The 22,397-nt window shown below is 46.9% G+C and overlaps 1 protein-coding gene across 2 annotated transcripts in view; it reads right to left on the bottom strand.

Annotated features, from left to right (window-relative positions):
- The window catches only part of LOC133372241 (tyrosine-protein phosphatase non-receptor type 11-like), a 70,832-nt gene extending 55,638 nt beyond the window's left edge, over positions 1-15,194 (bottom strand). For both annotated transcript variants that reach the window (XM_061600544.1, XM_061600545.1), the window contains exon 1: positions 15,029-15,194. In XM_061600544.1, the coding sequence (XP_061456528.1) occupies positions 15,029-15,042 (14 nt within the window). In that variant the 5' untranslated portion in view covers positions 15,043-15,194. The remainder of the gene's footprint in view (positions 1-15,028) is intronic.
- Positions 15,195-22,397: the final 7,203 nt, after the last annotated feature.

Below are 22,397 nucleotides of genomic sequence, written 5' to 3'. Positions count from 1 at the left end.
TACAACCAGTCCACGGGGGGGGGGGGGCTCGCTGTCAGTATCTGCCTCCTTGTAGGACAAAAGTTTACTGCAAACTCTTTGCTAACTCTTGTAGGAACTCCCGGGACTCACGGAGTCTAACACAGAAGCAGTTGCAGCTAGTTCTATACACCTGTCACAAGCCCGTTCTCCAAGTGTGAACCTTTATGCAACCCAAAACAGCACAACACCAACACAAGGGGGAGATTATCAGCAAACTTCGGAGAACTCCCAAGTTTGCAGAAGTGTAAGAATTTTTTAACAGGAGGGAAGTCTAGCCGGCAGGAGGAAGGCTAAAAAAAAAAAAGCCCAATCAGGACTGAGCATGCTCAGTGGCCACAGAATGCTGACTGGTAAGGAGAGCAGACAGGAAACCAGGAGGAGAAATGGAAGGAAGTATCCTGGAAAAGCACACTCCGTGCTGCCACACTGTGTTGCAGCTGCCACTCGTTTCACGGAATTGCATGATCCATGGCCTGTTGATCACAGCATAGATTCATATGTTTTTAAATGGGGTTCATTTAACTGACTAATGAATTGCACTTTCAGTCTTGCCTCTGCTCTGCCCCCAATTGTTCCACTCTCAACTGCATACTCCTCGGGTTCAGGGACCTACAGAACTCCAAGGCATGATGTACACCAATTGTGCGGTAATCAGAATACCACGTAATCTTGGCTTTTCCAATCCCTTGCTATTATATAGCCCACAATACATTATAAGATACTCTCCACAAACTCCTTTGTTCTTCTGACTGGCAAGCGATAAAAGGTGGTTGTTAAATATACAAATTGCTTTAATGGTTTGTTACGCATTCCCCAGATCTTTTGGGGAAAGGCATCTCATTTATTTTGTAAATAAATACAGTGAATGCTGTAGCAAACCAGCAGGAACCGAGAGTGTCGCTGCTTCCTCTGCCCCACCGCCGACAATTATAGCTGGCAAAACACTCTCCATGCAAGGGCTCAGAATACCGCTATTTGCACAGAAGGGAGGGGGATGCATCCAGGAAATTCCCCGTTTCCTGATTACCAGCCCTGTTTTAAGCAGCAGAGTTTCCGAGCTTCGCTTCAGATCCAAGGGCAGGAAGCCTACGAAGTGGACAAGCTCTACCGCCTGATTAAACAACCACCCTAGACACGTTTCCTGGACACGAGCCACTGGTTGGGAAGAGCTCAGCTAAAAACAGTCAAGCCAGGGCTTAGCACACACACACACACCCAATAAAAAGGTAACATGCAGACGGATCCATCCCTAGCCAGTTCTACCATCACTGCACCTCTAGAGCAGCCTCTCAATTCAAAGAATTCAAAGGATCTCCAGAAGACATCTAGTCCAACCTGCTGTGGACGCAGGAAAACCACTGGAGAGCATCCCTAGCAGGTGGCCATTCAGCCTCAACTTACAAAAATGAGCTGTTACAAAGGAGCGTCCACCACCTTCCTCCAGTAACAGGCACTTCTTCAGACCTGCTGCGGCACCTGCACATTCTCGGCACCCAGACGGACTGCTCCTGCCACAAGCTGCTGTGCAAGACATAAAGCCCCAGAACGTCACACCCATGTTGACCACTACCATCCAGCACCACATGTCTGCCTCCCTGCTGTACACACAGACTCCGCCTGCAGCATCCAGCAGAGGAATGTGCTGCACTGCGTTAGGCTGCAACCAAAGGACCAGTAAGAAGCTGCACCTCAGGAAAACAGGGAGCTGCCATTACCCTTGGTCCATCTGGTTCAATGTTGCCTACACTGACAGGCAGCAGCCCTCCAAGGTTTGAGGCAGGGGGTCTCTCCCGGACCTACCTGGAAATGCTGGGGATTGAACCTGGGACCTTCTGCATGCAAAGCAGGTGCCCTAACACCAAGCTATGGATACTCCTAGTGCCTTATACCAAGTCAGAACATTGGCTCATCTAGTTCAGTACTGTCTACACTGACTGGCAGCAGCTCTCCAGGATTTCAGGCAGGAGTCTGCCCCAGCGCTACCTTGAGGTGCGGCAGATCGAACCTGGGCCCTTCTGCATGCAAACCAGGTGCTCTGCCCCCGAGTTAAAGCCCCTCACCGCTACAGTATTGACTATGAGGTGTTTGGGACACGGCACGTGCAAAACAGCACGTGAAGGGTAGCTCACCTTGTTTTTCATTCCCACAAAATATCAGGATTTCCTGGTTTGAGCAAAGAGGCTGATTTTTTCCCTTCCCAACCTGTGTTTTTTGGCTGTTCAAGAAGAGGCAGCTCAAAGCATGCTTTTTTAAAAAAAACAATCACTCTTCATTCATGAGTGTCTGTTGCCTCGCCTCCCCCCATGGCCTTCCCCTCACTTCGACCTGGAGACAGGAAAGCTGGGAAGCCCGTGAGAGGGAGGTTGCCTTGACGTCGCACGGCTGCGCCTGCATTTCGTGATCCAGGGTGAATCAGTCTGCCACTCCCTCGTGGGTCCTGCACAAGAAGGAATGAACAAGACCCAGCTCATAGGACTTGGAATTAGGGCAGGGGGAAGGGTCTTCTGCTGGGAGGAAGGGCGGGATATATATACACACACACATATACGGAAGCTAAGCAGGGTCAGGCCTGGCTAGTACTTGGATGGGAGACCGCCTGGGAATACCGGGTGCCGCTGGCTTAGAGGAAGGCAATGGTAAACCGCCTCTGAATACCTCTTACCATGAAAACCCTACGAACATATCCTAAAAAGATTCATAGGGTCGCCATGAGTCGTCATCGACTTTAAGGCATAGAACAACAACAACATATAAATAAAGCGGCCCTCCAGGCCTGACTACCTGGCCCTTGGGACTCTCCTCAGACCACATCCCCAACCTCTCCTGCAGTGCTTGGCTGGAAACGTTTCCTTGAACTCTCAGAATGCCTCTCGCTTGCCTAGATCAGGGGTGGGGAACCTTCGGCCCCTCCTGATGCTGCTGAGCTGCCGCAGCTTGTAAATATGACGTGCGAACGAGGCCAATATTAAGACTCCAGGAGGGTGCAAGGAGGGAGCCTCCCGAGGGCCGGTCAGAGAGGCCTGGAGGCCTTGCCTGTTGAGGGCAGGTTAACCCGCTCTCCCCGAGCCAGAAAGGGAGAATTGGGAGTGGAGAAGTAACGCTGAGTAACGCTCAGGGTGCCTTCCTTCTCCTTTCGAGGAACACCGCGCACAGAAAGCATCCAGGATCCAGTTACATTTGGGCCTGCTCAGATGCCTTAATCTCATAGCGGCACGAGGCGCTTCATCTCACTCCAACAGACTTCAGAAGGGCCGGGGAGAAAGGAGGATGAGACAAGCAGGAGGGGTTATTCTTAGCTCGACCTCTCCGGCGAGCCAGCCGGGGTGACAGAGCAGAACGCCCCTCTCTCGCCAAGTCTTGAAGTCAAGCCAGGGATGCCCAAAGCGATTGGGATGCCAGACGGCCAGCTCTTTAAGATCAGGAGGAGCCAATGGCCCAAGTAGTCCAGCATCCCATTGCCACAGAGCGGCCGCCTGGAAGCTTTTTTAAAAAAATGTTTTTAAAATGTTTTGTTTTAATATATTTTAAAGCCTGTTTTTATCATGTTTTAAAGTGTTTTAGTGCTTTTGTTTGCCGCCCTGGGCTCCTACTTGGAGGAAGAGCAAATAATAATAATAATAATAATAACAATAGCAGCAGCAGCAGCAGCAGCCACCGATATTCAGTGGCTGACAATCTCTGAAGCAGGAGGTTCCATTAGGATCAGGGGTGGGGGACCTCGTTCAGCCTGAAGGCTGGGTTCCCTGGTGGCAATCTTTCAGGTGGCCCATGCCAGAGGTGGGTGGGGCCAGAGGCAAGAAGGGGGTGGAGCAATGGGCAAGACTCTTACCTTTGTACAGTAGGGCTACATGCCAGCCATGCAAAAAACCAGATATTTAAGAAGATAAGAACATAAGAGCATTGCTGGATCATGTAGTCCAGCGTCCTGTTCTCACAGTGGTCAGCCAGATGCCTCTGGGAAGCCCGCAAGCAGGATCCGAGTGCAAGAGCACTGTCTCCTCTCCTGCGCTTCCCAGCAATTGGAATTCGGAAACATAAGTACAGCCATTGTGGTTAGTGGCCAGTGATAGCTTTATCCTCCATGGATTTGTCTAATTCTCTTTTAAAGCCCTCCAAGTTGGTGGCTGTCACTGCCTCTTGTGACAGCAAATTCCATAGCTTTAACTATGCGCTGGGTGAGGAAGGACTTTCTTTTGTCTGTCCACAGTCTTCCAGCATTCAACTTCATTGGATGTCCACGAGTCCTACCATTATGCCAGAGTTGAGAGCCAGTGTGGCATAGTGGTTAGAGTGTTGGACTACGACCTGGGAGACCAGAGTTCGAATCCCCACACAGCCACGAAGCTCACTGGGTGCCCTTGGGCCAGTCACTGCCTCTCAGCCTCAGAGGGAGGCAATGGTAAACCCCCTCTGAATACTGCTTGCCATGAAAACCCTCTTCGTAGGGTCGCCATGAGTCAGAATCGACTCGAAGGCAGTCCATGTCCATTTTATAATGGCACCCCTTACTCGCCTTTTCTCTAACCTAAAAAGCCCCAAATGCTGCACACTTTCCTCACAGGGGAGTCGCTCCATCCCATTGTTCATTTTGTTGGCTCTTTTTTGAACCTTTTGCAACACTACAACATCCTTTTCGAGGTGAGGCAACCAGAACAGTACACAAATGCAGTCGCGCCCTAGATTTGCACAACAGCATTATGATATTGGCAGTCCTGTTTCCAATTCCATTCCCTTTTACCTGGGTCCTTCCAATCTTTCATTAGTTTTATAAAGATACCTACCTCTTAGCTTGGGGGGGGGCTACCCCAGTTGTTCCTATGGCAACGCATGGCCTCTTGACCAAGCCTTTAGGCATGTAGATTGGGTACTTGACAGACCCATTAACTTAAAAAAACTGGTTTGACAAGTACAGTAGGCTTCCTTGCTACAACTCCCTATCTACAGATTCAAAAATCACGGGCTGGAAGGGGACCCAAAGACACCATCCAGACCAACCCCCCAATCCTGTAACAATGTTATTTATTTGTTTATTAAATTTATATCCCACCCTTCCTCCCAGAAGGAGCCCAGGGCAGCAAACAGAAACACTAAAAACCACTCTACAACATCTTAAAAACAAAAGATTGTAAAGCATATTAAAATAAAACATTTTTTAAAAGCTTGAAAAACAGCTTAAAAAGCAATTCCAGCACAGGCGCAGAGTGGGATGAGGTCTCCGCTTAAAAGGCTTGTTGAATGAGGAAGGTCTTCAGTAGGCACCGAAAAGAGAACAGAGATGGTGCCTGCCTAATATTTAAGGGGAGAGAATTCCAAAGGAGAGGTGCCACCACACTAAAGGTCCGCTTCCTATGTTGTCAGAACGGACCTCCTGATCAGATGGAATCTGCAGGAGGCCCTCACCTGTGGAGTGCGGTGATCAACTGGATATATAAGGGGTAAGACAATCTTTCAGGCATTCTGGTCCCGAACTGTGTAGGACTTTGTACACCAAAACCAGAACCTTGAACTTGGCTCAGCAGCTATGTTAGCCTACGAGTGTTAAGTCAAAGTGGGTCTGGAGGGGAACACTGACTACTTCTAAGACAGTGGCCCCCAAATTATTTTCCCCACAGGCCACCTGAATTTTGCTCACTTGAATTTTTGCTGGAATCCACTCAGTGGGTTTTTTCCTGCCTGTTGCAGCAATTATAACGTTACGCTAGACACCATATTATTTTTAATTGTATATTCACAGACACCCTGCAGACCACCTGAACGAAGCACATGGACCACAGTTTGGGAGCCCCTATTCCAAGAAAGGCTGATGTTCCTTGCTTAGGTTACACACAAAATCAGAGGGTTGCATTCAAGTCCAAATCAGAGTAGACTCTTTGAAATTAATGAACCTAAGTTAGCCATGTCTATCCACTTCAACCGGACTACTCCAAGTAGGACTAGCATTGAATACCACCCAGAAACAAAGAGATGCATAACATGCAAAGATACAGATAATGATTCTGAGCTTCAGACTGATGGATGATGGACTGCCTTCAAGTCGATTCCGACTTATGGCGACCCTACGAATAGGGTTTTCATGGTAAGTGGTATTCAGAGGGGGTTTAACCATTGCCTTCCTCTGAGGCTGAGAGGCAGTGAGTGGCCCAAGCTCACCCTGTGTGGGGATTCAAACCCTGGTATCCCAGGTCATAGTCCAACACCTTAACCACTATGCCACACTCTCTCTGGCTTTATAATGGACCATAATTTACGCAGATCAGAAGCGTCTGTCTATCCTTGGACTACCATCTGGGGACACAACAGAGGCGCATAAAATGGACGTCCCATCCAGCATTCACCACAAGCAGCGCTGTTTCCATTCCGCTACAGTTCAGCTTCTGCTAAACCTATGCTTCATCTCATTATCCAGAATGGCCCAAAATAACGTAATTATGTAATAAACTACACAATTGATTTCAATGCAAAGGAAACATCAAAAACAGTGCAGAAAGAAACATTATTATTTACACAACATCGGAGGTCTACAAAAAGTCATTAGCAAATACGGCTCATATTCGCTTGCATGATTACTGTTCCAGACCCTTGAACAAACATGCAAACTGCAGCAATTTCTCCTCCTGTTTCAGCCTAACCCAGGGTCGCACAATGATGCTCAACAGTGAATGATTCCACACAGACAAAAAGAGGTACTTCCTTCATATGGCGCATAGTTATAGCTATGGAATTTGCTCTGAGAAGGTGTAGCAATGGCCACCGACGTGGACGGCTTTAAAAGAGGGCCAGACAATTTCACAAAAGCTACTAGCCACTACGATGTATGTTCTACCTCCACAACTGAAGGCAACGTGCCTCCGAATACTAGCTCCTGAGAGTCACAGGTAGGGACAGTGCCATTGCGCTCAAGCTATGAACATTGTCAGATCTTGAACCAAAACCTAATATTAGAGAAAAGGGAACATAAGTGAACAAACACAAAAGTTTGATACTTATTTCATTTATTTATTAAAGAACGCTAGGCAACACCCAATGCCTCTGTATGAAAAAGTAATTGCCCCCCTATTAACTCAACCCAATGAAAGGGATTATTAGGGCCAGAAGTTTGAATATCTTGGTAAACAATCAGGCCTGCTTTGGGCCAGCCCTGCTCAATATAAATCTGACTAACTTTGGCCCTTGCCATCAGACTGAAGTTGCCAGCACACAGGTTCCAAAGTTACATCATGCCACGATCAAAAGAAATTCCTGAACACCTCCGGAAAACAGTTGTTGATGCATGTCAGTCCCAAAAGGGTTACAAAAGCCATTTCTAAGGCTCTGGGGCTTCCCTGGACCACAGTCAGAGCCGTATTAACCAAATGGAGATGGTTCAGGACAGTAGTGAACCTTCCCTGGAGCGGCTGTCCTGCCAAAATCTCTCCAACAGCAAGACGTAAAATCATCCAGGAAGTCACGAAGGACCCCAGAACAACATCCAGGGATCTGCAGGCCCCTCTCGCCTCAGCCAAGGTCAGTGTTCATGACTCCACCATCAGAAAGACACTGTGCAAATATGGGATTCATGGCAGAGTAGCAAGGTGGAAACCACTGCTCACTAAGAAGAACATGAATGTTCGTATAGAGTTTGCCAAAAAGCACCTGGATGATCCTCAAGAGTTCTGGAACAATGTTCTATGGACAGATGAGTCAAAGATTGAACTTTTGGGGCAACATGGGCCTCGTTATGTCTGGTGAAAACAAAACACTGCATTCCACATGAAGAACCTCATACCAACAGTCTTGCATGGTGGTGGCAGAGCCATGGTTTGGGAATGCTTTGCTGCAGCAGGACCTGGACAACTTGCCATCATTGAAGGAACCATGAATTCTGCTTTGCCTGAGAGAATTCTAGAGGTGAATGTCAGGCCATCTGTCCGTCAGCTGAAGCGCAGCTGGGTCATGCAGCGAGACAATGATCCAAAACACACAAGCAAGTCTACATCAGGAACAAGAAATTTAATGTTTTGGAATGGCCTAGTCAAAGTCCAGACCTAAACCCCATTGAGATGTTGTGGCAGGACCTGAAAGGAGCAGTTCATGCTCAAAATCCAACAAATGTCACTGAGTTAAAGCAGTTCTGCATGGAGGAGTGGGCCAAAATTCCACCACAGCGCTGTGAGAGACTGATCAGGAACTACAGGAAGCGTTTGGTTGCAGTCATTGCTGCTAAAGGTGGCATAACCAGGTTTTGAGTCTAAGGGGGCAATTACTTTTTCACACGGGGGTATTGGGTGTTGCTTAATTTTCTTTAATAAATAAATGAAATAAGTATCAAAATTTTGTGTTGTTTGTTCACTCACGTTCCCTTTTCTCTAATATTAGATTTTGGTTCAAGATCTGATGCCAAAAATATGCCATAATGCAGAAGATCAGAGAGGGGGCAAATACTTTTTCACGGCACCATATGAAGCCACGTGATGGACAACTTTACAAAATCTGTGCCCAGTAGGCAAAACCATAGATCCCTACTGTTAGTGTGCAAAGCAGAATCATGCACAGTGCATGTACCCTCCCTATGAGGGAAGATCACAGGCGACAGATCAATAGGGGGGCCCTCCCTACGCTGACCCTGGCCCTCAGCAGATGCTCCCCTCTCCACCACCCTCCATGAGAATGTTTTACCACTACTCAGTACCAGATAATCCTTCTCTGTTTTCAGTGCTGTGCCAGATAATTACATCGCTGTCCCTGCTTTCAAAGGGCTGAAAGGCCTAGACAGGCCGAACAAGGAAACAAGCTGGTGTTTCAGCAGCTTGCAAACAACCCACAAATTTACAGGCTTCGTATCGAGAAACCACTGGTCCATCTAGCTCAGTATTGTATGCACTGACTGGCAGCAGCTCTTTGGGGTTTCAGGCAGGGATCCTTTCCCTGCCCTACCTGGAGATGTTGAGGACTGCACTTGGGACCTTCTGCATGCAAAGCAGGTGCTCTGCCACAGAGCTACGGCCCTTCCCTTAAGACATAGGAATCTGCCTTGTACCAGAATCTTGGTCCATCTAGCTCAGTATTGCCGACACTGGCTGGCAGCAGCTCTCCAGGGTTTCAGGCAGCGGGTCTCTCCCAGGCCTACCTGGAGATGCTGGATTGAACCTGGGACCTTCAGGTGCTCTGCCTCTAAGCTATGGCCCTTCCCTGTAAGAGGGCCATGCTTATTCCAACAAGCATGGATGAATCAACCGCCAGAAAGTTTTAAGCAAAACACCACACCAAGTCTTTCTACAGATATTGTTTTCCTTCTTCACTTTCTACAGAAACAGGTCAGTCCCTCTCTTGATCAGTTTCCATCAAGTCAGCTCCTCTAAAGCAGAGGAAACAGCCGGAGGAACCAACAGGGGAAACTGATCAAAAAGATGCTCACGCCACAGATAATGACTCACTCAGGCACAAGGACAGCCTGTCCCACCTATTGAAGAATCAAGATGTGTTACTTGCAGACAGGGACGGAAAGATCGGCCCGTTTTGGTTCTCTGCGTTTCTCATTCCCCCCCCCCCAGTCTTAAATTCGGTTCTGCACATTTCTGCAGCAATGTGCAATTTTTTTTAAAAAAATCCTCATGAAAACTCTTCAGCATTTTAGCGCAAATTTCTTCTAAGAAACACATGTTCGTCTGCAGTTTTGACTACTGTACACATTTTTTGCAAGCAATTTCTCCTAACAGAATGCATTTTTGTATGTTATTTCCACTAATATACACATTTTTATGCATGCTTTCCCTGCATATATGCTTGTTTGTACGCATGGTTTGGTTGGAAAACTGCAGTGCAAGATTCAGATAAAGGCAAATTTCGAAGGATGGCTGCGCTTCAGTTATCACATTGCTTTGGAAAGTGCAAACTTTGTCGATTTAGCTTCAAACTTAATCAAATTTCTCCCCCATGCCTCCATGCAAAAGAGATGAAACCCAGGAAATGGTACATCACAGAGAGCCGTTGTGAACCTCAACTCCCATCAGCCCCAGCCAGCATGGCCAATGATGAGGTACAACGGGAGTTGTAGTCCATCATTTCAATGGGTCTACTCTGAGTAGGACTTAATTGAATACAATCCATCAGAAACTGTTAACTTTGTGGGTAGGCAGATAAGAGAGTTTAGAGGTCGAAGGGAAATGGCACTGCCAGCATTTGTGGCCGTGCACATGCATTAAGATGCATGTGCAGCCAGCATCACAATGCAGCTGGCTCTGACTCAAGAGGAGAGTCCCAGGAAGGGGGCCGAAATCTGCAAGTGTCTGCTCTCAGATTCAGCAAGAGTCCCTTGCCCTACCCTTACAAACATAAGAAGAGCCTGGCTGCTGGTTCAGGCCAGTGGCCCATCTAGTCCAGCATCTTGTTCTCACAGAGGCCAGCCAGATGCCCCAACGGGAAGCCCGCAAGCAGGACCTGAGCGCAAGAGCACTCTCTTTCCCCTCTTTCCAGCAACCGGTATTCAGAAGCGTGCCACCTCCAACCATGTCAGGACCCGCATGATGCCAATTCCCTAACTTCCTTAAAAACCCATTTTTACCTTAAAGGCTTTGCCCCACAAGTTCCCATGCCCCATCAGTAACTCAGATTGAGCGTGCACTCCTGAAACACCCACACATTCGTTCCCTTTTTATGCCTGCCTCCACTTCCATCCTCTTCCTTTGTCATTTTCTCTGGGTCAAACCTTCGACTGTAATCTCTTTGGGGCAGGGACCTGTGCTCTGTGGAACATGATGCTCACTGAGAGCCAACACATAATGCTGGTGCTCAAAAGCTTGCCCTGGCTGCCCTTATGCTACCAGGCCAGGTTGGAGGTCCTTGTATTAATCTACAAGGACCTTAACAACCTGGGTGCAGGTTACTACAGGGACCACTTGATTCCTCATATCCCTGTTTGATCACCAAGGTCTCCAAGGGAATCACTGTTTGTGGGGCCCCGTAGTTCAGAAGCCCAGCTCATAGCCATCAGGGAGCGTGCATTCAGTGTTCTGGGCCCAGTTTTAATTCTAGTTGAGGTGAGACAGGCTCCCTCTCTGTTGAACTTCCAGCAAGCATTTTAACTGAATTTTGACTTCATCATTTTAACCAATTTTCATTATATTTTTTGTACACTGCTTAAAGACAATTATAATTATGGACTGCCTTCAAGTCGATCCCGACTTATGGCGACCCTATGAATAGGGTTTTCATCGTAAGTGGTATTCAGAGGGGGTTTACCATTGCCTTCCTCTGAGGCTGAGAGGCAGTGACTGGCCCAAGGTCACCCAGTGAACTTCGTGGCTGTGTGGGGATTCGAACCCTGGTCTCCCAGGGCGTAGTCCAACACTTTAATCACTACACCACACTGGATCTTTCCAAATAAAGTTTATATGGGATTGTATTCAACTAAGTCCTACGCAGAACAGACCAATTGAAACAACATACGCCACCTTGCCCTCTTTGGAGGAAAGGTGGCATATCTACATAAGAAATAGCTACTAACTTCAGTAGGTCTACTCAGAGTAGTACTACAACTGAATACCACCCTACCTCAAAATAATAATGTAATCTTCTCAGGGCAGAGACCTGTGCTCTGCGGCACACATTGATGGCACTAAGTAACAACAACAGCAATAACAACTTGAGAGACAGCATGGTGCAGTGGTTAGAGTGTCAGCCTGGGAGACCAGGGTTCAAATCCCCACTTGGCCACAAAGCTCACTAGGTGACCTTGGGCCAGTCACTGCCTCTCAGCCTACCCTACCTCACAGGGTAGTTGTGGGGATAATAAAGAGAAGGGGGGGAACCATGTTTGTATGCTACCTTGAGATCCTTGGAGGAAAAGGTGGGATATAAGTGCAATAATGAATAAATTAAACAAACAACTAACCATACACCTTGCTTTTCTACATCACCAGGTTTATGCAGGCAATTGAGAAGATATCTTTGTGCAGTAGTTAATGGCTTCTGATTTTTTCAATTTTTCATAGTTTTATCATGTATTTTTATATATGTTGTAAATCATGTTGGGTTTTTCTTAGAAATTGAGGTATTTTTATTTATAAATATTTTTATAAACAAACAGAAATCAAAGAAAAGCTCGTTTAAAAATCACTCATATTTTCCACCTACAAAAAATATACTGAAGAGATAACTTGGAGAGTCTTTTCACCAACCAGCAGGACAGGGCATTTAAAAATAGATGATTAAAATAAGAAATCCCTGGGCAGTGACAGAGCCAGGACTATTTGTTTCTTACTTTTTTATCTTTGCCCTTTCTCCAGAGAGCTCAGGCCGGCCTTTCCCAACCTAGTAATGCTTTGGACTATAACTCCCATCAGGCCCATGGGAACTGTAGTCCAAAACACCCAGAGGTCACCAGGGTGCGGGTGGGGCGGGGGAGGCTGACAACGCACACATGTATTCACAGGCCCTCATTCCCACAACAACTTCATGAGGTAGGTTAAGCTAACAGCAAGCAATTCGCCCAAGGTCACTCTAGGGATTTGAACCCATGTCTCTGTATTCTAGTTCAATACTCTCACCTGGGCTGGGAGGTAGAGTCCAAAACACCAGCTACTGGGTCAAGTTCAAGTTATTGGTTTTGCTGTACAGCACACAGACCTATGCAGCTTAGGACCGGGATACCTGAAAGATTGTCTTACCCCTTTATACCCAGTCAATCACCACGCTCTGCAGGTGAGGGCCTCTTGTAGATACCATCTTATCAAGAGGTCCGTTACGCACAATGTAGGAAGCGGACCTTTAGTGTTGCAGCACCAACCCTTTGGAATTCCCTCCCCTTAAATATTAGACAGACACAGTCTCTGTTCTCTTTTCGATGCCTACTGAAGACCTTCCTCTTTCAACAAGCCTTTTAAGTAGAGACCTTATCCCACTCGGCATCTGGGCTGGAATTGCTTTTTAAGATGTTTTTCAAGCTTTTTTTTTTTAAAGATGTTTTATTTTGATATGTTTTAAAGTCTTTTGTTTTTAAGATGTTTTAGAGTGGTTTTTAGTGTTTTTGTTTGCTGCCCTGGGCTCCTTCTGGGAGGAAGGGTGGGATATAAATTTAATAAACAAATAAATAACATTGTTATAGGATTGGGGGATTGGTCTGGATGATGTGTCTGTTGTCTTTTCAACACCTGCTGAAGATCTTCCTCTTTCAGCAAGCCTTTTAAGTAGAGACCTTGTCCCAGTCTGCATCGGAATTTCTTTAAGATTTTTTTTTTTAAGATGTTTGTTTTTAAGACTTTTTAGTGTTTCATCATTCGTTTGCCACCCTGGGCTCCTCCTGGGAAGAAGAGCAGGATACAAATGTAATAAATCAATAAATCAAACATCTGCAGGGCACCATGCTGAGCCAAGGCTGCTCTACACCATGCTTCCCACAAAACGCAGCTTTAAGTTAACAGAACTACACTTGATCTTTCCTTCTCTGTATAATACCGATACGTTTTATTGTTTTACTGTTTTCCCATTTTATAGTGCTGGTCACCGACCGTAATAAATGATTGATTGATGGTTAACAGAACATTTAGCGCAAGCCTCTAATCAAGCTTGGCAGAAGTCAACCCTGGTCTCACCAAATGTCGCAACAAACAGAGAGTCTCAACAACAAAAAACTTTGGGATTCGAGATAGAGTTTTTTGAGAGATATGCTCCTTTTAGGAAAAGAAAAGCACAAGGTCAAACAGGGTGATGGGAGGAGGAGGAGAAATGCTCCCTGACAAGCTGTTCTGAACTCTTTTAACCATAAACATGTTTCTCTGCAATCACGGTTGCTAAACGGAAAGGAAGTCACGCTTTTATTTTGTTTAATGATGCTCCAGGGCTGAAGCCTGCAACAAGGCACATTGCTCATTTGGAGATCATTTGCACCAGGGATGGATGGGGGGATGGGTGGGGGAGATCTACAGCTTCTGAATAGGAAGGAAGTTAATGAGGTCAGGTGTATTCCCATCTGTTGCACAATGTAGAACTTCACAAGGTTCTGCACTCAGCACATCCTCAGAGGCACCCATGCTGAAGAGCAACTTTAAAAGCAAAGCTGTAGGCTTCTGCCCTGACAGAATTAAATATTTATTGGGAAAGGGCTAAGAAAGACATTGCACCCCCAAATCCCAAATTATTGTCTACATTATAACCAGGAAGAAAACCAGAGGATCATCTGCCAAAAAAGAGAGAGAGAGAATCCCGTTGCAGGAATTCAGAGCTTTTGAATCCAAAAATATCTAAAAAGCAGCACCCAATTTGCAGGGTTGGAAATATGAAGATTCGCAGGGGGAGGGGGAGAGGGAAACAGGAAAAATTTACTACACAGGATAGGTCTGTTGACATCTATCATCCGCAGCTGGTAAATGGAACATTCCTGTAAAAAAGCAGTGTATCTCCACATACCGGAGACTAAGAGACAAAAAAGGGGATCAGTGTAACAGTTAACTAATCTGAGTAGGAGATCCTGAGTCTTAGATCCACTGAAATTAACAGATCTAAGGTAGTAATTTCAGTGGGCCTACTCTGAGTAGGATTCATACTGAATACAAGTGTTTGCTTGTGCTTAAAAACACACAGCACTATATTTTTTTAAAAAAAAAATTATTCAAAGCAGCCACGAATGAAAATATTAAAGAGAAAACAATCACTGAAAATATCGCCCCAAACTGCTTGAAAGCACCTGAAAACTTCTACTTAATCAGCATAAGCAGCAGAATATTGGGGTAGGCCTTTTTAATGGTCGAAATCAGCCTTCACCAAATTGCGCCCTCCAGATGTTTTGGACTGCAACTCCCATCAGCCTCAGCCAACCTGCTGTCCTGAAGAAGTCCTCCATGAGCAGGAGCAGTCTACCTACAGATAGTAGACTGAGGCCGGGGAGCGACAGAGCTGTCCATGCCCTGCTTGTTGACGGGAGTTTGGGGAGCGGAAGAAGAGGAGAGACCCAGTCTGGCAAAGGCTGGTCTAAAGAGATCCTCCACGGCCAGGGGCAGCCTACCTGCTGCCGCCGCCGCCGCTGCCCCCTTACCTGCGGGAGGTCATCGTGACTCCACGCCCCCGGGAGGGAGAACCAGCCAACTCTGGTTTGCAGACTCTGCCTCCAAGCTGCGTATCAGCCCAGCTCGGATGCTGGAAGAGGCAAAGGGAGCGGCTCCCCTAAAGACTGTAAGAGAGCCATACGCAGACACGCCCCTCCGAGGCCACGCCCCCTCTCCGCTGCCATATTAGGGCAGGCCAGCCAGCCCTTTCTCAAGACGCCCATTGGCTGCTGGAGGAGAAGGCGGGGAAGAACTCACCCAAGCCACGCCTCCTTGCCCAGCTGCGGCTGCGGCAAACCCACGCGTCAGCCAAGGGGAAAGCCTTCCCTGTATCAGAGTGGGGGGGATTCCCCTCTCCGCCAATCATCTCTGCCGTGTTTAAAGAGACAGCCCTTTAAAACTCTTAACACTGGCACATGCAGTGTATTAACAGTGGAGGGGGGAATTGAAAGGGAGGGTTGTCCCCCTCCAAAATCAAAAAAGAAAAACCTAATCAGAATTTAAAAATAGTACACAGAACTCTTCGTCGTAAGACTCTTTGGAATGACAGAAATATTATTTATCTGGCTATATATTGAGGGGGGATGTATCCAGCTGGCTTCTACTCAGAGTAGACCCATTTAAATTAACAGGCCTAAGTTAGACAAGCCCATTAACTTCTACTCTGAGGAGAACAAGCATTGTATACAGCCCTTAACGTTGAAGAAAATATTTTGCTTGTATTTGTTTAAAAGCATTTGGAAACCACTTAATATTTCAGAAATCTCTGAAGCAGCCTTTGAGATTTTCTGTTGATGCTGCTGCTTTAAACGTGGGTCTGTGTTGCATTTTGTGGTTTTGGTTTTCGGTTGCAGTGTCCTTTTTTGTATTTTGCAATGCTTGATTTGATGTTTTAAGGCAGATTTATTTTTAATGTATGTGGAAGTGTAAAGCGGTATAGAAATTGTTTAAATTAAATACATATCTATATCTATTCCATTTTATTTATTATTAAATGAATGTTATTTACTATTTTTATACAGTGTCTACTGGAGAGGGAGACCTGTAGCTTGAGTAACAAAGCAAACTACTTTGCATGCAGAAAGTTCCCCCAGTTCACACCAATGGCATTTTCAGGTTAAAAGAGCTGAGAGCCCCAGGGCTAGGAAAGGCTGTTTGCTACTTAAATTCTTTGAGAGTTCTTGCCAGGCACAGCAGGAGGGCTGGGCCCAATGGCTGGACCGACCGTTAAAGCAGCTTCAGATGATATAAAATGCGTTTTCTCTCTTTTTTAAGCATTTAGCAAAAATAATTTTATCATACCTACCACCAAGATTTGAGAGCCAGTGTGGTGTAGTGGTTAAGGTGTTGGACTACGCCCCGGGAGACCAGAGTTCAAATTCTCACAAAGCCACGAAGCTCACTGGGTGACAGCCTCCAAGGGAGGCAATGGTAAACCCCCTCTGAATACCGCTTACCATGAAAACCCTCTTCGTAGGGTCACCATAAGTCGGGATCAACTTGAAGGCAGTCCATGTCCATTTTTTCAACACCAAGATTCACAAGGTAGTGAGCTTTCTAGCTATGCAGAACTCTGTATCCAGCTTGATGTTTTAGGAATATGAACACAACATAAGAAGAGCCTTGCAGGTGGATCAGGCCCGTGGTCCATCTAGCCCAGCATCCTGTTCTCACAGCGGCCAACCAGATGCCCATGATGGGAAGCCCGTAAGCAGGACCAGAGCGCAACAGCAACTCTCCCCATTTGCAATTCCCAGCAATTGGTATTTGGAGACACACTAGGAACTTCTGCCTGTACTAGGTTAACTGTCACAGCACACACAGAGACTCCCGTCCTTGTCTGCTGAGGTTGATGAGCATACCCTGTCAGAGACCACTTAGCCTTCAGGGTAAGATGATGAGACGATGCCCGTTAAACCAGTTTAATAGTGTGTATATCATAAGAGCATAAAAGCCTGCTGGTTCAGGCCAATTGCCCATCTAGTCCAGCCAGCTACCTGTGGAAAGCCCGCAAGCAGGACATGAGTGCAAAGAGCACTCTCCCCTCCTGCAGTTGTTGTTATGTGCCTTCAAGTTGATTCGACTTATGGCGACCCTATGAATCAGCAACCTCCAATAGCATCTGTCATGAACCACCCTGTTCAGATCTTGTAAGTTTAGGTCTGTGGCTTCCTTGATGGAATCAATCCATCTCTTGTTTGGCCTTCCTCTTTTTCTACTCCCTTCTGTTTTTCCCAGCATTATTGTCTTTTCTGGTGAATCATGTCTTCTCATTATGTGTCCATAGTATGATAACCTCAGTTTCATCATTTTAGCTTCTAGTGATAGTTCTAACTATTTAAACTAATTAAACTATTTAATTTGTTCTAACACCCAATTATTTGTCTTTTTCGTGGTCCATGGTATTTGCAACACCACATTTCAAATGAGTTGATTTTTCTCTTATCTGCTTTTTTCACTGTCCAACTTTCACATCCATACATAGAGATCGGCAATACCATGGTCTGAATGATCCTGACTTTAGTGTTCAGTGATACATCTTTGCAACTGAGGACCTTTTCTAGTTCTCTCATAGCTGCCCTCCCCAGTCCTAGCCTTCTTCTGATTTCTTGACTATTGTCTCCATTTTGGCTAATGACTGTGCCAAGGTATTGATAATCCTTGACAAGTTCAATGTCCTTGTTGTTAACTTTAAAGTTACATAAATCTTCTCTTGTCATTACTTTAGTCTTCTTGATGTGCAACTATAGTCCTGCTTTTGTGCTTTCCTCTTTAACTTTCATCAGCATTCGTTTCAAATCATTACTGGTTTCTGCTACTAGTATGGTATCTTCTGCATATCTTAAATTATTAGTATTTCTCCCTTCAATTTCCACACCTCCTTCATCTTGGTCCAATCCCACTTTCCGTATGATATATAATATATGGAAATAATATATAATCATATATATCCTTAATTCTATTTGGGTCTCAGAAGTGGCAATCCGGCTAGTTAATATCCAACTTGCCACTAGGGGGCAAGGAAGTCCCAAGTGAAGGCTTACTTACTCACTGAGGGGACTAAGCCCCACCCGTGGCCTTCCAAACATGGTGGGACTCCCACTTCCAGAAGCCTCAGGCAGCGAGGCCAATGGTCAGGGACAATGGGAACTGGAGTTCCAGCAATATCCTTGCTTTAAGTGCCCTTGGACCTGGGACTTTTTGCAGATGAATTGCCAGTACTCAAACAGGGAGGGGAAGGGGGGACCTTATCTTTTGAGAAGGTCTCTGGACTTTTAGCTATTAGGTTCTGAAGGCAAATGAGAGTGGGGTATGATTTGATGAAAACTGGGGAGGGATCCATGTTGGGGTTTCTGGATTTATGACCTCCTTTCCTTATTGAACATACGGAACTCCCTTCATCTGGGTGTGATGATTCCTACCACCTGTTTGTGTTTTTAGCAGTGCAACCTGAGATGCCGCTGGGGATCAAACCTGTGACTCTACATGCAAAGCAGGCACTCTGACCACTGAGATCTGGGTTTTCCCTTCATACGTGGGAAGCCACTGGTCCATCTTGCCCAGGATTGCCAACATCACTGTTCTCCAACCTTGGGTCTGCTGATGTTGTTGGACTACAGCTCCCATCATCCTAGGATATGGGGTTGATGGGAGTTGTAGTCCAGCATTTGGGGGTGCAAGGCTGGAGAACTGTGGCCTACACACTGTCTGCCAGCGGCTCTCCACATTTTTAGGGAGAGGTCTCTCCCAATGCTACCTGGAGACACCATTGGGGACTGAACCTGGGTCGACCTGCACACAAAACAGGCGCTCTCTAACCACAGAGCTACAGCCCTTCCGTTAAGACACAGGGCCACAGGAAGCTGCCTTCTACTGAGTCAGGCCCATTGGTTCATCAAGCTCAGTATAGTCTGCACTGACTGGCAGCGGCTCTGCAAGGTTTCAGACAGGGCGCATTCCCAGCCTTACCCGGAGATTCAACCCCTGAATCTACCCCTGAGCACTTGCTTCGGTGCTGGCCAAACGCCAGCAATGTTGTGTTGATGCCGCTAGTTCGGCTAAATGCTATTTGAACCGTGTTAAATTAGATTCTGCCTGGCATTGCCTTCGAGACAATGGGTGTCGTCATTCCTCCAATGCTACCCTTTTGTAATTATTTGTCGGATTTACCGGCTGTTGTCATTTCGTGATGGCGTACTGTCAGGCAAACGACAAGGTGACCTGCCCACCGCGCTAAGCCGGCCTGGTGGCTTGGACTGACAGTGACTGTAGAGACAGGAAACTGCCTTATCCCAGGCCAGAGGGGTTTTGGCCATTGAGCCCAGGAGGGCCAGCCCTACCATTGACCCTACCAGCCCTGCAAAAGAAAACTACATGTAGTTTTATCTGTAAGCCACCCTGAGTTCCAGTTTGGAAAAAGGGCGGGGTAAAAATAAAGTTTCAATTCAATTCAATTCAGGAATCTTTGCCATCACTTGCGTCGTACTGAACCAGGCAGTTGGTCCATCTAGCTCAGTGTGGTTTACACTGACTGGCAGTGGCTCTCCAGAGTTTCAGACAGGATTCCTTCCCAGTCTTATCTGGTGATGCCGGGGATTGAGCCTGGGACCTTCTGCATGCAAAGCAGGTGCTCTAACCACTGTGTGACGGCCGTTCCCTTATGTCTGAATTTACTGACAATGATATTTTGTAAAAATCAAGATTTTTTAAAAAATGCATTTTGAATAGAGAACTATTTTAATCTGCTGGCCCAGTGCAGTGGGAACTTATGCTGGGAAACACTAAAAAACAACTAAGGAATATTAAGCTGAAAACGGCAAAAGGGAAGAGTGCTCTTTGCGCTCGGGTCCTGCTTACAGGCTTCCCATAATGCGCATCTGGTTGGCCACTGTGAGAACAGGATGCTGGACTAGTTGGGCCACTGGCCTGATCCAGCAGCCAGGCTCTTCTTATCTTCCAGTTCCTTGAACTCTCCTTGGCTGGCGTTAAAAGAGGATTTGACATTCATAGAAGACAAGGCTATCAGAGGCCATTAGCCATTGGAGGCAATAATGCCTCTGAATGCCAGGATCTTCATATGTCCTTGTTTTCTTAATAAAATGATCAGCAGCTGTGTTTTGGAGACAGGGCGTGGGAGGGGAAGTCCGTCAAACAACGCCCCAGTGCCTCCCACAGATGCCACAGAGCTCTGCAGAATCATCATTTGAGGGATCTATATTAAGACCTGGCGAGAACTACATCTGTCTAGGGGAAACCCAGAGAACATAGAGCCACCCATGAGCTCATCGCATTCAAGAGCAATGAGCCACCATTGCGATGACTTGGTTCTGTCCAACGCACAAACGCACAGTGTTTCTGCCCAGAGACCAACCCCGAGGGACCTCTGTTGTCGCTCCGAAAGCTTTCCGCTGATACTACTGAGGTGCCATTGTTGCAGATACTCAGTTAAAATTTCCATCTCCAGTTAAAAAAAAAAAGTCCCCGAAGAAGGGAAGAGAGAAAACAAAACAGCCCCTTTTCTTGCTCTCCCTCCCAAGGACCTCTGCGACTAAGGCAGACAGTTGGAACAGATAATGCCTGTCCTTCACTGGAGGATGTCCATTAGGGGGCTGGCCAAGCCGCTGAGCCATTTCCGGCCCAATGGCCTTCCGGATGTTGCAGCTAGCGACATCTCCATCTCCTTTTATATCAACTCTGACCACAACTGCAGGGATTGCAAGCCCCAATGAAACAGAGAGGACGCCGGCTGCAACTCTACACAGGCCCGCATTGGCCGGTAGGACAGTGCTCCCCAAATTTGATTCTTCTTTTTTTCTGAATGATAACACCACACAGACATCCCCCTTAAACCCAAGGAGTCTTGTTTTCAGGGTGTATAAGGGTAAGAATTACCACCGTCTGTGGTGCCCACACCACAGTGAGAACAGGGTTGGCCACTGAAAGAACAGGATTCTGGACTAAATAGGTTGGCCTGATCCAGCAGGCTCTTATGTTCTTAGAGGTGTCTGTGAATCACTGTTGGAAGGAGGCAAGCCCAGAGCAGTGACTCATAGAGAGACAAGGCAGGCAGCCTCCTCTGAGGGCTGGTAATTCTGTTCATCCAATTATACCCAAAAGAAACATAGCAAAATGACTCACCCCAACAGAGGTGGATTAGAAAGAGAAAAGCCCAAGGCAGCAACTCACCTAGAGACACCACAGGGAGCCTCCTCCAGGGCAGAGAATTCTGCTGGGAACCTGCATCGGGAGCAGTGGCCTGATCCAGTCACACCAGACACAGAGAGGTATTGGCATTACCCTCCCTTAGCAAAGGACGACTGTTAGGAGGTGTCAGGGCCTGCTCCCCTGGTCAGTCCCAGGGATTGTCAGACTCCCAGGGGTTCTCTTAGCTGAGAGACCACCTAGTGAGCACTTTACTCTCACAAGCCTGGGTGCTCAGATCATTGTTGATCCCATCTGTTGAGCACTTTATTCCCACCAGCACGTGCCGTCCTTGACTCTCATCTACCTGCCCTTGGCTCTTCCTTATCCTAGGGTGCCTGCCTTGTGGATTCCCTTCTCCACTCCCTGAAGCTTACCGCTAGAGGACCTTTGCTGCATCACTGCTTGGCCTCCAGAACTTCCTCACCAACTGCTCTTTCTTCTGCTCCTCCCCCTCTGGGGCAAAGCTTCCCACCAGCTCTCCCCCTTCTTCCAATATCTTCAGCCCTCTCCTTTCTAGTCTCTTTCTCTTCCAGCATCTCCACACACTACCTGGTGCTTCCTGTCTCTCAGTTTGGGAGCCTCCCCTGAAGAGTCCTGGGGGGGGGGGGGAGACAACAGCCAGGTGCTTTTTTAAAAAAATCTTCAGCTGTGTGCATTCCTGAGCTCTACTTGGGCAAGTCTAAGGCAGATCCCACTCCCTTCAGGTGAGTGAATCAAGCCTGCTGACAGCTGCGGAGCCGGCTCCTGAAAGGAGGGAAGCCCCCAGCAGGAACTCCACAGAGTCACGACGGGCAGCCTCCTTGGTGAGCCAGCACAGGCCTGCATAAAATTCCCCTTTATATGTACAGGTGAAAAACTGATAGATAATGACTATCATTTAAAGAGCAATACAGTACCTCTGACCAGGGTGGTAAAGGGACTGACCAGGTAGCCGGTGTGGCGGCTCACTCTGTTGTCCTGGTGTTTACTATTAATGGGCAGCTTTGAAGCCCCGCCACCTCTCTCCCTTTTCGGGTTCTTTTGTCTTCTGCAAGCTGGGAAACATGGCTGACTCCAGTTTAGAAAAGGGCCATAGCCAGTGGCAGCACATCTGCTTTGCATGCAGAAGGCCCCAGGTTCAACCCCCAGGATTTCCAGGAAGGACTGGGAGAGACT

This window comes from Rhineura floridana, chromosome 18, assembly GCF_030035675.1.
Source record: "Rhineura floridana isolate rRhiFlo1 chromosome 18, rRhiFlo1.hap2, whole genome shotgun sequence".
In the NCBI taxonomy this organism is placed as follows: Eukaryota; Metazoa; Chordata; class Lepidosauria; order Squamata; family Rhineuridae; genus Rhineura; species Rhineura floridana.
This window is presented reverse-complemented; position numbering and strand designations above follow the sequence as displayed.